Source organism: Pseudorasbora parva, chromosome 22 (assembly GCF_024679245.1).
Source record: "Pseudorasbora parva isolate DD20220531a chromosome 22, ASM2467924v1, whole genome shotgun sequence".
Taxonomy (NCBI): domain Eukaryota; kingdom Metazoa; phylum Chordata; class Actinopteri; order Cypriniformes; family Gobionidae; genus Pseudorasbora; species Pseudorasbora parva.
Window position 1 is genome coordinate 33769588 of NC_090193.1, and position 13496 is coordinate 33783083.

At 38.5% G+C, this 13496-nt stretch overlaps 2 protein-coding genes across 4 annotated transcripts in view; one reads left to right on the top strand and one right to left on the bottom strand.

Annotated features, from left to right (window-relative positions):
• Window positions 1–721, top strand: part of grm2b (glutamate receptor, metabotropic 2b) — a 28108-nt gene extending 27387 nt beyond the window's left edge. For both annotated transcript variants that reach the window (XM_067432326.1, XM_067432327.1), the window contains exons 5-6: window positions 32–212; window positions 289–721. In XM_067432326.1, coding sequence (XP_067288427.1) covers window positions 32–212; window positions 289–362 — 255 coding nt within the window. In that variant the 3' untranslated portion in view covers window positions 363–721. The remainder of the gene's footprint in view (window positions 1–31; window positions 213–288) is intronic.
• A 620-nt stretch (window positions 722–1341) lies between these two features.
• rrp9 (ribosomal RNA processing 9, U3 small nucleolar RNA binding protein) lies at window positions 1342–12793 on the bottom strand. Of its 2 annotated transcripts, none has more exons than XM_067432328.1 (15): window positions 12591–12793; window positions 12406–12491; window positions 12185–12297; window positions 12008–12075; window positions 11769–11810; window positions 11550–11676; window positions 11327–11451; window positions 7728–7820; window positions 7303–7403; window positions 7094–7228; window positions 6860–6922; window positions 4417–4571; window positions 4072–4151; window positions 3733–3806; window positions 1342–1733 (listed from the first exon to the last, which is right to left on the bottom strand). In XM_067432328.1, the coding sequence occupies exons 1-15, from the start codon at window positions 12657–12659 to the stop codon at window positions 1640–1642; spliced, it is 1425 nt and encodes a 474-aa protein (XP_067288429.1). In that variant the 5' UTR covers window positions 12660–12793; the 3' UTR covers window positions 1342–1639. The 2 variants fall into 2 exon arrangements, with proteins under 2 accessions (XP_067288429.1, XP_067288430.1); XM_067432329.1 differs by having other exon boundaries at window positions 4426–4571; window positions 12591–12792.
• Between the last annotated feature and the right edge of the window lie 703 nt (window positions 12794–13496).

Here is a 13496-nt window from a genome sequence, read left to right on the forward strand (position 1 = left end):
AACTCGTTCAAACCGGTTCATCTCTGTACAGGTGCAGACCACAACCATGTGCATCTCCGTCAGTCTGAGCGGCTCTGTGGTGCTCGGCTGCCTCTTTGCCCCCAAGATCCACATCATCCTTTTCCAGCCGCAGAAGAACGTGACCACTCTGAGGGCCAAAGAAAACCGATTCTCCACAGCAGTCACCGCACCGAGCTCCACCTACTCACAAGGTAACCACATTCACTCCTAAAGCTTGAGCTAAGGGTTATCGGCCACTTCTTTTATTGCAATTATCTTATTCCACAGCTTCAGCCTCTACTATAGTACCAACTGTGTGTAACGGGCGAGAGGTGGTGGACTCCACGACGTCATCGCTGTGAAGACGCGTTTAAGCGAGATGGGGCCAATTTTTTATCACATCATCAAAATCAGGAGTTGAATGCAATTTCTTAGACTTTTGCTCTTTATTTGATACTCAATTCTAATATTTGGAGTTTATCTCATGATCTTATCCTGGACACCTGTGCATCATTTTTGATGGTGTCCCAAATGATCCTGTGGCCACCTCTATTTTGACCAAGCATGTTTTTGTCTTTCAGTTTCACAATAAAGCTATTCTTTATGATCGAGCTTGGAAAGGACAAAGACCATTTTAAATGTGATTATAAATCCATGTGCCAATGTGTTAGTGTAGTAAATTTAAAGCCACTTGACAGGAATGGAAGTTTTTTTTTTTTTTTTTAACATGATGCTGAAGCTAGACATGGCGATATGTGCTCGATTTATGTACACTACAAAAGATATTGACTAATTTTAAGTAATGTTAACAGTAGACTTTGTTTTCTCAGTCTTTATAACTGTATTTCGTTGGTCTTCAGCAGGCATGATAAACGAATGTTTCAGTCTCGTGATACATCCACAGGACCTTGATCACCAATGAGACTTGCACATAATATATTATGATTTATTTTATGTACCCCAGGGTATGTGATTTTAGATGCTGTATTCTCAGTAAATGGGACACTGTAACCAACTTCTCGTTTTAGTTTGGTGGTAAAATAGTCCAATTTCATTTGGAGATGAGTTTGTCTTTTTAGTGCTGTGGTAAAAAGTATCACGTTTGGTCCTCATGGATTAGTTTAGGTGTCATTGCAAGATGGAAAAACTAACTATATTATTATGTATTTCCCTTTTTTGAACTTGCATTTAATTCTTAGTGGTCAGTTTTGGAGAAAAAAAAAATGTAGGTAACAATACAGATGTTTTAATGTGAATTTTGGTGAACCGGTCAGTGTTATACTTGTAATATATGTAAATAAATTCTTTTTAAAAAATAAAATAAAACAAATCACAGAAGTCTTCATTTGGCTCTCATGTTTCTCTTCTAACCCTCTACCAAATCAATAAAAATGCATTATTTCATTTGAGTTTAACATGTACAGACTCACAGAGCACAAATTTGTTATTAGTGGTAAAGCTTTTGATTAAATTTCTATGGTGTTTATCCGTTTCGCTACGCATCTGTTGAACTCTATATCTAGACATAAGCAGGGAAACAGGTTAACACAATAGAAATGTAATCAAAAGCTTCTCTTTTACATCACATTTGAAATTTAAAGAAAACAAAAGGTAACCAAAAGTCCTATTTCAGGCTCCGTCATTGGACCACTTCTTGCTCTTTAGCTTGTCTTTTAAGAGGAATGATATACAGTCCATTCTTTGCTTCTTTTATTCTCCACCATCGGCCCAACCTGAAAGAGGCAGAACCAGGACAGTCAACATGACCAAATGTGTAAATGCTGCACCAAAGACCAATTCTCTTCACATTAGTGCCATCTAGTGGAAGTAAAATATTACTGCATAAAATCATGCCTTGAAAGTGCATCGATTGATTAAATATTTTGTAAAAACTAAAATACAAATATTAATATATTATACGTTAATAAAAAGCTATCCATCTACCTTTAAGTAACCTTTAGTGAACTCAATCTTTTTATCAATACCACTAATAGCTCTTCTAAATCTTCTACAGAAGTTCAAACACAGCATATTCATATATTATGTGAAGGATATGGATTCATGAAGGCCAATAATATCATTATGATAATAAAGATTACTGATATTTAGAGACAAATGGCTGTTGCATACTTCCCTACTATATAGTAGTCCAAAAAAGTACACTTTATTGCAAAAGTATTGGGACACCCCTCCAAATCATTGAATTATGGCGTTCCAATCACTTCCATGGCCACAAGTGTATAAAAGTACCTAGGCATGCAGACTGCTTCTACAAACATTTGTGAAAGAATGGGTCACTCTCGGGAGCTCAGTGGATTCAAGCGTGGTACTATGATAGGTTGCCACCTGTGCAATAAGTCTACTAAATACTCCACAGCCAACTGTTAGTGGTATTATAATAAAGTGGAAGCAATTGGGAACAACAGCAACTCAGTCACGAAGTGGTAGGCCGCATAAAATCAGAGTGGGGTCAGTGCATGCTGAGGCGCATAGTGCGCAGAAGTCGCCAACTCAGTCATTAGCTACAGACCTCCAAACGTCGTGTGGCCTTCAGATTAGCTCAAGAACAGTGCATAGAGAGCTCCATGGAATGGTGTTCCATGGTGAGGAACTGCATCCAAGCCTAACATCAAGTGCAATGCAAAGCACCGCAGGATACAGTGGTGTAAAGCATGCTGCTACTGGACTCTAGAGCAGTGGAAACGTGTTCTCTGGAGTGACCAATCACACTTCTCTGACTGGCAATCTGATTGTTGAGTCTGGGTTTGGCGGTTGCTAGGAGAATGGTATTTGTCTGACTGCATTGTGACTTTACAAGTGTAAAGTTTGGTGGAGGGGGATTATGGTGTGGGGTTGTTTTTTAGGGGTTGAGCTTGGCCCCTTAGTTTTAGTTAAAGGAACCCTTAATGCTTCAGCATACCAAGATATTTTGGACAATTTCATGCTCTTAACTTTGTGGGAACAGTTTGGGGATGGCACTTGATGGAGTTTGGTGGGGAGGAATTTGACTGGCCTGCAAAGTCCTGATCTCAACCCGATAGAACACCTTTGGGATGAACTAGAGCGGAGACTGCAAGGCCTTTTCTTCCAACATCAGTGTCTAACCTAACAAATGTGCTTCTAGAAGAATGGTCAAAAATCCCCATAAACACACCTCTAAACCTTGTGGGAAGTTGAAGCTGTTTTAGCAGCAAAAGGTGGGCTAACTCCATATTAAACCCTACGGATTAATGATGGGATGTCATTAAAGTTCATCTGCATTTAAAGGCAGGTGTCTCAAAACCTTCGGCAATATAGTGTAGGTCCGAATTCACAGTACTCATAGCCAGTATGCACCTACTACTTCCTGTGAGATTCTGAAGTGTACATACGATGGACACTTTATTATCCCATGAGGCCACGGGAGAGGATTTGTGAACGGTAGTGAAGTGACAAATGTAGCATGTCCAGACTGGATTCAAACTACACACATATTATATAGAACATACTTTTTAGTGGCCGTAAAGTAATTACCTATTCCAAATAAGAAACGAATCTAGAGAGGATGCGATTTCAGACATAGTGTTGAAATATACCAGACAAATAAACAACCACCAATAAAATGCATACAAAATTGCTAAATTTCAATTTACTAAAGAATATTTGAAAATAGAAAATGTGCACTACTGACTGACAAAATGACTGTCGATTTTGCAAATGAAATCAATAAGCGGATGCAGAAAAACACTTCACCTGTGCTCCTGTCCAACTCCCGCCACAAGAAACTTCCCGGAGTTTGAGAACTTCAGACTGTTCACAAATCCAGTCTAAAAGAGAAACGATAAAAGCTTATTAACATTCATTATACTGAAGCTGAAGGAACACTTACTGTAAGAGACACACATCTGACAGGCACATAATCGCTGTGTGGACATTGTGTAGTTGTGAAAAATAGTGGTATTATGAACTGATCCATTATTCATCCTCTCCAGATGAAGTGTGCTGCTTTATCCACACACACAATGGGACGTGATTTAATAGCAGACGGACCATAACCCGTCTAATAGAGCCGTATGGATCTGCACCGCTCACCACGGGAACGCTGAAGAGCGGCTCCAGGCCTCTGAATCCCTGCCCACACTTCCACAGCTGCACCGCTGAATTATGGGAGCCTGGGGAGGGACAACAATGATGTTGATGGTAATCAGGTGTTTGGAGAGCAGTCTCGTATGGAAATACAGAAGGCGGAGAGCTTTGTGAACAAGGTCAAAGTGGAACGAGGACAGATTATGATGGTAATATTTGTACTTGAGGGTAATCGTTGTGTGAGAGACAAACAAGCAAATGAGAGTTTGTGGGCGGCTGTAGATTTAAGTGCACTGGGTTTGTTGCCTGTGAGCGATAGTTGGTGTTTTGCGCATGTGTGTGTGTGTGCACCTGAGGCACCTGATGCCACGGTGTCGGAGTTGTGTAGCGCCGCCACGGACGACACCCAGTAGGGCTGCTCCAGACCCGCGTTGCCATGGCTACCGTGGGCTTTCTTCAGTGTGGTCACCGGCTTCTTCTTATTAACCGTCCAAACAGAAATGGAGCTGGATAAAAACACAGCAGGGGGACATTTCATCATCAAAGCATTCAAGCATGGATTTCCAAAGTTTTTTGACAACCGAAATCCTTTGAGCTAAAATATTAACTTCAAATACCCCCTGAGATTTTCAGTTAATATTTCAGTAATATAGCAACACATTTCACAATGTATTAATTCGTTTTATAGAGAGATATCATCTCAGGATAATTTAGCTGCTTCTACAGAGCAAAAAAACAGCATTCCTTTAACATTATTTTCCTACTATTCTATAGTATTTATTTATATTTTGAAGTAGTTTTTTAAAATATATTTTTATGTTTAAATGGTCTTTTTTCTCAGTTTTAGTAATTTTAGCACTTAAACATTATTATTGCAAAGCAATATTTTACATAAGTTTTTAAAGATTAAGCTTTTTATCTAATATTTATTTATTTATTTCAATAGCCAAAACAACTGGTAAAAGCATGAGTAAATCAATGATAGTTTAGCATACTATAATTATGCTCATTATTAATGAAAGTTATGCTTATACATTCTTATTAATTCATTAAAATAAATTATTATTAATATTATGCACCATTTCAAAAAACTGGAAGAGTTAAATTTAAACAACGGTTTTGTCCAGAATCCCCACCAATACATTTTTAAATAGGGCACTATGAGGGGACAGTCATTGGTAGCGGTGTCCGAAACCATAGCAGACATTTTTGACTGCACTCAATCAATCCCACAATGCACCACAACAACAAGTGTACAACCAATGTACACTTGCGGATACCCATAACCCACTCTCCAAAGCACTTGTCCAATGTGGCTACAGCGTAATGTCTCACAGGGATAAATTCCTATATAATTGGTTATTAAATTGTTTAAAATGTATAGACAGGGTATCTGCAGGTTTCACCAAGTCAAATTTAAGACTTTTTAAGACCTTTTTAAGACCATTATGAATAAAATGTAAGACCTATATCACGCAATAAAAAAAACATGCATAGGAAATGCAGAATCACTCAATTACGCTACTTATTTTATATTTTATTATAACTAACAATTGCTTAATATAAGTAAAAAGTTTTCAAGTAATTACGTAATCAAGTAATCGGTCAGTAATAAAATTTATACTTATAAACAAATGACAATAGGACAAATAAATACAACAAAGATGTATATCTACAAAGAAGAACACCCACCCGTTTTTAGAAATAGGGCTTATTCAACTTCTTTAGACATTTAGATATGTGGGCAAATGCATTCGTCTCAGTGCATGCATTGTTTAGTTTGGCAGGGTCTCCGCTAGCTTAGCTTAATTAGTTTGCTTTCACTTTGAGAACTTACTAATGCGCCGATCCAGTACTTACTGACACGTCCCAAACTTTTTAACTCAAATCAGGATATAGACATATGCATGATGTGTATATTTGATCGTTCAAGAGTAACGTTAGGCTAATGAGCATAGAAATAACACATTCAATACACTCGCGCGAGCGCTGACAGGCCGCAAACACACAGCCTGACATCGGAGTTTGGAGTTCACATCACTGTTATTAACTCTTTTAGTGCAATCGGGAATATTATACTTTTATTTGGTCATTAAGCAAGATGGTGAGAAAGATTCGCCTTCGCGTTCACGATCGCGGAACTCCAAGAACCGTCAGACTCAGCTGAAGAATAAAATCCGTTTTATGCGTCTGTGGGGTACGATCAGAAAGAGGCTCGTGCCAATAACACGAAAGCTGATTGGCTGCAATAGAAGTGGCATGCTTGTCTAATTTGTAGTTGTAATAGAGCGAACAATAGTTGGTCTAGCGAAAGAAAGAACTACAAACACCACGGAACTAACACACACACATACACACACACACACACGTGCTCGCGTGCTGCGGGAGGCGAGAGCGTTTCAGTGAGGTAGCGTTACATGGACGTAGGAAAATTAAGACCTGTTTAACATTATTTAAGACCTAGAACGCAATGCTTCCGCGAATTTAAGACTTTTTAAGGCCTTATATTTTGATTTTGAAATGTAATACTTTTAAGACTTTTTAAGACTCCGCGGGGACCCTGATAGATAGTTTCCATGACAGAGTTCAAGATAAATCTTTACATTACTACTGGAGCGGCCAGTTTGCTAAATGTCAAATGATTATTAAACAGCAGGCACAAATTATGCAAAAGCAGCAGCCCTTCTTTTTTCTCGTTTTCATTCGCTCCTTTAAGTGGACTATATTAGTGGACTAATGTAGGGAATAGTGAATAAAAGTATAGGGGCGATTTCAGACACAGCCCAAGTCTTACCCATCATCTCCACCTGTGACCATGTGTTCTTCATTAATAAGCTGGACACAATCGATGGAGCCCCTGCAGACAGACAGAAGACATGGATAGAAACATCATTACATAAAGAAAGGTGAAAAGATTTCATCCTTAGATACTGTCAAAGCAGCCAAGCCCAAGCCCTGCTTTACTGGTTTAATAGGGAAAGTTTTGAAGTCGTAACATAAGAACGGTCCGTCACAACTACAAACTCACTCGTGTCCGTGAAAGACGAGCTGCGATTCTTCTGCAATCTTCCACACTCGGAGTGTTCTGTCTCGTCCTCCCGTGGTCACACATCGCTCTCTGCTCAAACAGTCCAACCCTGTGATCATGTCCTGATGGCCGAACCTGATGAAGAACCTTGTGAATAACGAGCAAATACAGTTCTTTTTTTTATTATAATCATCAGCTGGTGTACCTACAGGGTTTCTACATAAGCGTTCTCATCCACACTCCACACTTTTATCGAGCGGTCATGTGACGCGCTGTAGAGGGTGTGAGTCGCTCGTCTAAAGGCCAATCCCTGTGGAGGAAGCAGTGAAGCAGAAGCGTTTTGATAAATTCAATCAAATGAGTACAAACAGCAAGTAAATGAAATATAAGCCAAAAGGCAGGGGTGTCTAATCCTGTTCCTGGAGGGCTGACGTCCTGCAGAGTTTAGCTCCAACACTCTCGCCTGGAAGTTTCTAGAGTCCGAAGACCTTGATTGGCTGGTTCAGGTGTGATTAACTGGAGTTGGAGTTAAACTCTGCAGGACAGTGGCCCTCTGGGAGCAGGAGTGGACACCCCTGATCTAAAGTCATTGGGATTCTTTAAAAACAAACTCAGGACCTGTAGATGTACTCACCGATACAGCGCCTCTGTGTCCTGTAAATGTGTACTGATGTTTACACGTCATCGGATCCCAGATCATGATGAGTTTATTCATGTCCCCACTAGCCTAGAAAATAAAGAAAAACATATCTATTAAATTGCATCCAATATGATGTTTAAGTGAGAAAAACTATAACAGATTAAAAAGCAAAAATAACAGTAAAATTATTACAATTACTCTAAAACGATGTAATCCACAAATATTAAATGATTAAATGCATATATGATAATACATAGATAGACACTCAGACTACTATTCAAAAGTGTGGGGTCAGGCAGGCTGTATACATTTTGTTTGAAAATACAGTACAAAGTAAAAACAGTAATATTGTGAAATCTTTAAATGAACAGTTGTCTATTTTAATCATTTATTCCTGTGATGTCAAAGCTTAATTCTCAGCATCATTACTCCAGTCTTCAGAGTCACATGATCTTTCAGAAATCATTCTATCATTCTATGTTGATTCGCTGCTCAAAGAAACATTTCTTATCATCAATGTGCAAAACAATTGTACTCCTTAATATTTTTGTGGAACCCATGAAACTTTCATGAATAGATTCTTTAATGAATAGAAAGTTCAAAAGAACAGCAATTACTAGAAATAAAAATATTTTGTAACATTATAAATGTGTTTCAACTTATGATCAATTGAATGCATCCTTACAGCTGAATAAAAATAGTAATTTCTTTAACAAAGAAATTATGTTTTATATATAGGCTACCGGTGTGTGAGTGTGTGTGTGTGTGTGTGTGTGTGTGTATGTATGTATATACATGTTACTGTATACAAATACAAATTCTTCCAAGTCCAAAACATTTACTGACCTTATTGAAAACATTAATGCATTTCAAATCATTATCTTGGGAATTAATATACTAGCACATGGCAACAAAAATAAACCAGTTTATTCTAAGGCCGGAGACACACTGCAAGCGTGGCATTTATGCTGCGTGTCAGCCGCGGGGCGGCTGCCTGGCATTTTCTCTGTCTTTGCACACCAGAAGCGTGTCTGACGCGGCGCTGCTGCTGGTATTAATGTACAGGGAAGCCCTATACTTCATGTTAAATAATATAAATATATTGCCTATTGATACAGCAAAGACAACGTCTGCAGTAGCCTATTGATCATACATATCTATGGCATTGACGGCAAAATAGAATACAGAATATTTCGTTCTGTATTGACAGGTTTAATATTTCATATCGATAATTATGTGTTTTTATTATTACAATTAGGCCTATATCTGCATTTATGTTAACCTACAGACTTTCAAACATGAAAATGTCATTTATTAATATGTATTCGTGTCAAAATGGCATATAAACATCTTTTTGTGTGTTATTTTGCCTAGAAACGCTTCCAACACGCTGTTGTGTCGCGTGAAAAATAGGCGTCTCTTCTATTTGAAGCATGGACCGCGCGTGAGCCGCGCGTATGACGCAGGCAGTATGCAAGCTCTAACCGGTTAACACGGGAGCCTAAATAAAAACGGACATGCCACGCAGCCGAGACGCTCACGGCACGCTTGCAGTGTGTCCCCGGCCTAAGGTTAAAATTGTAAGTAAACTTTATTTGACAGGAAAAATATAAATAATAGGGTTGGGTATTGGCAAATTTCACAAATCGATTTTGATTCACAAGCTTGTGATTCGATTAGCTTCCGATTCAATTATTGTACAACATTGCACATTTTCTCAAAGAAAAAAACCCTCAAATAATGATGGAATTCAGTTGGTACTACATTACTATAACATTGAAGGTTAAAACGGACTTATTTGTATACAAACACTTAAATTACACAAGGAAGTTTTAATAATAATAGAGTTATAATACTAACTTCATAATGACAGTTATATTTCTAGTCAAATTGTTTTTTAAAATAAACATTTAAATGGTTGCTGTGGTACACAAGTTTAGCAAAATGCTCTTCTTTAGAGTTTTTCTAGCTGACTAATGAGTTTATGGACACTGAAGATGGTTTTTCTGTTAAAGCTGTTTTACTGACGTCTTTCCGTGGTTGAAAAACACTGAACGATTACATTAGACATGACACGGATTTCGGCATGTTTTACTATATCTTTTAAAATACCTTCAGAACATTCATTCATGTTTAATTCACTAAATAATAAATAACTGAGGCGCTACAGTGATCCGTCACGCTACATTAAACAGCGCCAAATAGGGTTTTTTTGTCGTCATAAAATGGACATCATTTGAAATCTGAGACAAAAGTAATAAAGCACAAAGCTTATTGTGATTTATAGGCACTGCAATGTTCTGTGCATTCATCAAATGAAAACAGAAAAGACTAATCCATTCTTGGGATATGAGAATCAATATAGGTTCGTAAAATTAGAATCAAATTAAAGGGGGGGGTGAAACACTCAGTTTCAGTCAATCTCATGTCAATCTTGAGTACCTATAGAGTAGTATTGCATCCTTCATATCTCCGAAAAGTCTTTCGTTTTATTATATTTGTAAACGAAATATGGGCTGTACCGAGTCTTTCCGGAAAAAACCGAGCGCCTGGAGGCGTATAGTGTGGGCGGAGCTAAAGAATGACATATGCGCAAAGCGGTGACGTCCTCAAGCGCGGAGAAACCCATCTCAGCTATCTCAGCTAATAGATATGATCCAGAATCTAATTCGGAGGCTGAAATAGAAACAGCAACAGCAGGACGTCCGTCTCTGTGGTAATTACTGTATTTAGAGGCCTGTCAACATGACATGATTCGGTTTATGGACTATTGTATGCGACCAAACCTTAGTAGCAAGCAAAACGGTTTTGCACGTCAGAGGAGTGTAACGTTATAAGTTACATAGAACAGCAATGAAGTCCGTTAGTGCATTTGAATGGCGAAGCACGCGATCGTGTCGTTTACTGATGTTTACTCACGCGACGATAAGCACAGCACAGACATTTGAAGCAGTTTTACTTACCGGCTGCTTCCAGGACCGAACCTTTATCGCTGGGACGGCTCCGTCAAAAACACACTTCTTGGAGTGTGGAGATCCACTTTGCGATGCGACTGAAGCATTTCTGCGTTCAAATCGGTTCAAATGCAGCGCTGCCTTCCCGGAATGCTGTGCTGAAGCGTTGAAGTCGCCTTAATGTCAAAGTGGAGGAAAAAAGTGGAGCGCGGCGCGGACTATAACCGACATTAGTGTTCACGGACGACTGGATCTGCAGCTGAGAGAGTGTTTACAGCGTGCATTTCCTCTCTCGCGCTAGTGACGCGCGCGCGCACCCTACCGGGAGAAGAGCCCGTACGGCCCATACAAGGACCTTCCGATCTTTTAACGTCAAGTAGACCCATACTCGAAAAAAACTCTCCGAAACTTGTGAGAAACCGGAAGGAGTATTTTTGACACAGAAATACTCTATCAAACGTCCAACATTAGTTTTTGAAACTTTGACTATGTTTAGGATGGGAATCCAAGTGTTTAACAGTGTAAAAAGCTCAGTATGCATGAAACAGCATTTCACCCCACCTTTAAATATTTTTTACCAAGCCTTAATAAAAAATATGACCCAGTGAATCCAAGCAGACCGACAATAGCGTCTCTCACCAGGTATTTCCCATCAGATGATATGGCTATACACAGGACGTGAGCGGTGTGTCCCACGTGACGGTCCTCCGTTCCCTTCCGTCCTCCCGCCATCTTGTGCACCTTCTTTCCACTCTCCACGTCCCCTGCAGATCATACACATCACTCATTCACGAGCACAAGCGTCTACTCGATCGAAAACGTAGAATGTTAAAGCAGCGCGCAGGTGACCTGTCAGACTCACATTTGATGATTGAGCAGTCTTTGCTTGCAGAGAAGATGAACTTCTCATCTGGGGTGATGACGAGACATGTGACAGATAGTTTGTGTCCTCTCAACAACCTGATCTCTGCTGGGTCTGGAGCTATGAGCTAGAGGGGATGTCATCATACACAGGAACTAACAGTGGCAAATAAAGATATAGCATATGCACACACAGCAGCTTATGAAAAACATCACTCACGTCTTTGGCTATCAGTCTTTGCAGTTTGCCTTTCTGTTCAAGCTGTGGAGGATGAATCAATCGGGTGATTAGGGAGGACAGGGACAATTTGTTTAACATTGGTAATAATTTTATGCACAATACACACACAGTGAAAAAAATACACGCAAAAAGTGTGACATCACATCCCGCTCTCTTTCAGCTCAGGTTAGAGAACAGATATCAAATGACAAGTTTGAGAAGAAAGTCAGCGGATTTACCAGATCCTCCTGCAGTCTTCCAGCTACGAGATCCGCTTCAAATGATTCTTCTTCAGCTTTCTTGTCCTCTGCCAATAATAACAGCACAGACAACACGGGTTGAGAAAATAGTAGGAATGTGGTGGTGATGATGATGATGATGATGATGATGATGATGATGATGATGATATTACACACCTTCCTCTCTCAGCTGATCCAGGTATAGTTTGGCCAGGCGAAGTTTCTTCTCTTGCGGCGTCTCCTCGATCTCGTCGTCTTCATTGTCCGGTTGTTTTCTGCTTGGATCAACTCTGCAGAAGATATATATGATATATGTGATGGCCATATGTGATGTTATGTTTGTTCTGAAGAACATGACACCACAGCACTCGCTGCATTAGGTCAGTTAATGAACTTACCTTTCATTTTCTGAGTCACTCGATATTTCTTCATCCACTCGTTTGTTGAACTTTTTTGATTTCCCTTTGCCATCATCTGCATTACTCTAACATTTGATATTGATATGTTGTTATTTTTTAGAACATAAATTAGCACAAGCATCAATTAACACATTCTCTTTGCACTCATCAGAATATAAACCTACCTTTCTTTTTAAATCTCCTTTGTTGGAAGCCGCAGAAATGACTTTTTTCTTTATAAAGAAAGACGACATGACGACGTTTAGAACTACGTGTGTATAAAAGTAATTAAGGAGCGCTTGAATTTATTTTTCACCACTTGCATGCCACTCACATGGCCACAAACACATGCTTCCTGTACTTGTTCTTCTTCACTGGTGGTTAACGTGTGTGATGGCGCTACAGCGCAGCTTAACGGAGAGACGAAATATTACAGCGACCACTTCAGATCAGGTCCTGCTATATATAATATATATATTATTCTATATATAAACTGCACACTGTGTGAGTGAAACTGATATATACTGAGTGAAGAATAATACTAATACATAAAAGAACACACACACATGCAATAAAACAAGACAACACACACACACACACACACACACACATGCAATAAAACACACTACAAATAATAATATGAATAAATATAATTAAATACAAATATGCAAATATATAAAACATGTATAACAATGATACATTAAATAATATACAAACAAATAAACATGGTTACTAAAACTGCATAATTCATTATATTACTAATAAGAATACACATTTACACATAAATAAAATGCACACATATATGCAAACATATGCAATAAACACATATGCAACAAACACAGTATAATACTATAATCATGTATTATAAATAAATAAAATGCATGCGTCCATATACTGTATATACAAACATATACTTTAAAAACACACATAATAATACATTTCACATGTATTTAATTATATGTTAACAAGTTTATTTTTATTATTATTAAGTATAAATTTGTAGCTAATATTTAATTTAATTTTATTTGTTTGTATCAGGTTTGGGTATATGTGTGTATCTTTATTGTATTTTAATAGTGTGAGTAACTGTC

What these genes read in the sequence shown, in the direction of transcription:
- rrp9 (XM_067432328.1), bottom strand. Translation starts at nt 12,659, where the DNA reads ATGTCGTCTTTCTTTATAAAGAAAAAAGTCATTTCTGCGGCTTCCAAC. An exon ending in AGACTGCTCAATCATCAAAT is followed by an intron (nt 11,452 to 11,549) that starts GTGAGTCTGACA and finishes TATGATCTGCAG; the next exon opens with GGGACGTGGAGAGTGGAAAG. An exon ending in GACACAGAGGCGCTGTATCG is followed by an intron (nt 7,404 to 7,727) that starts GTGAGTACATCT and finishes CTTCCTCCACAG; the next exon opens with GGATTGGCCTTTAGACGAGC.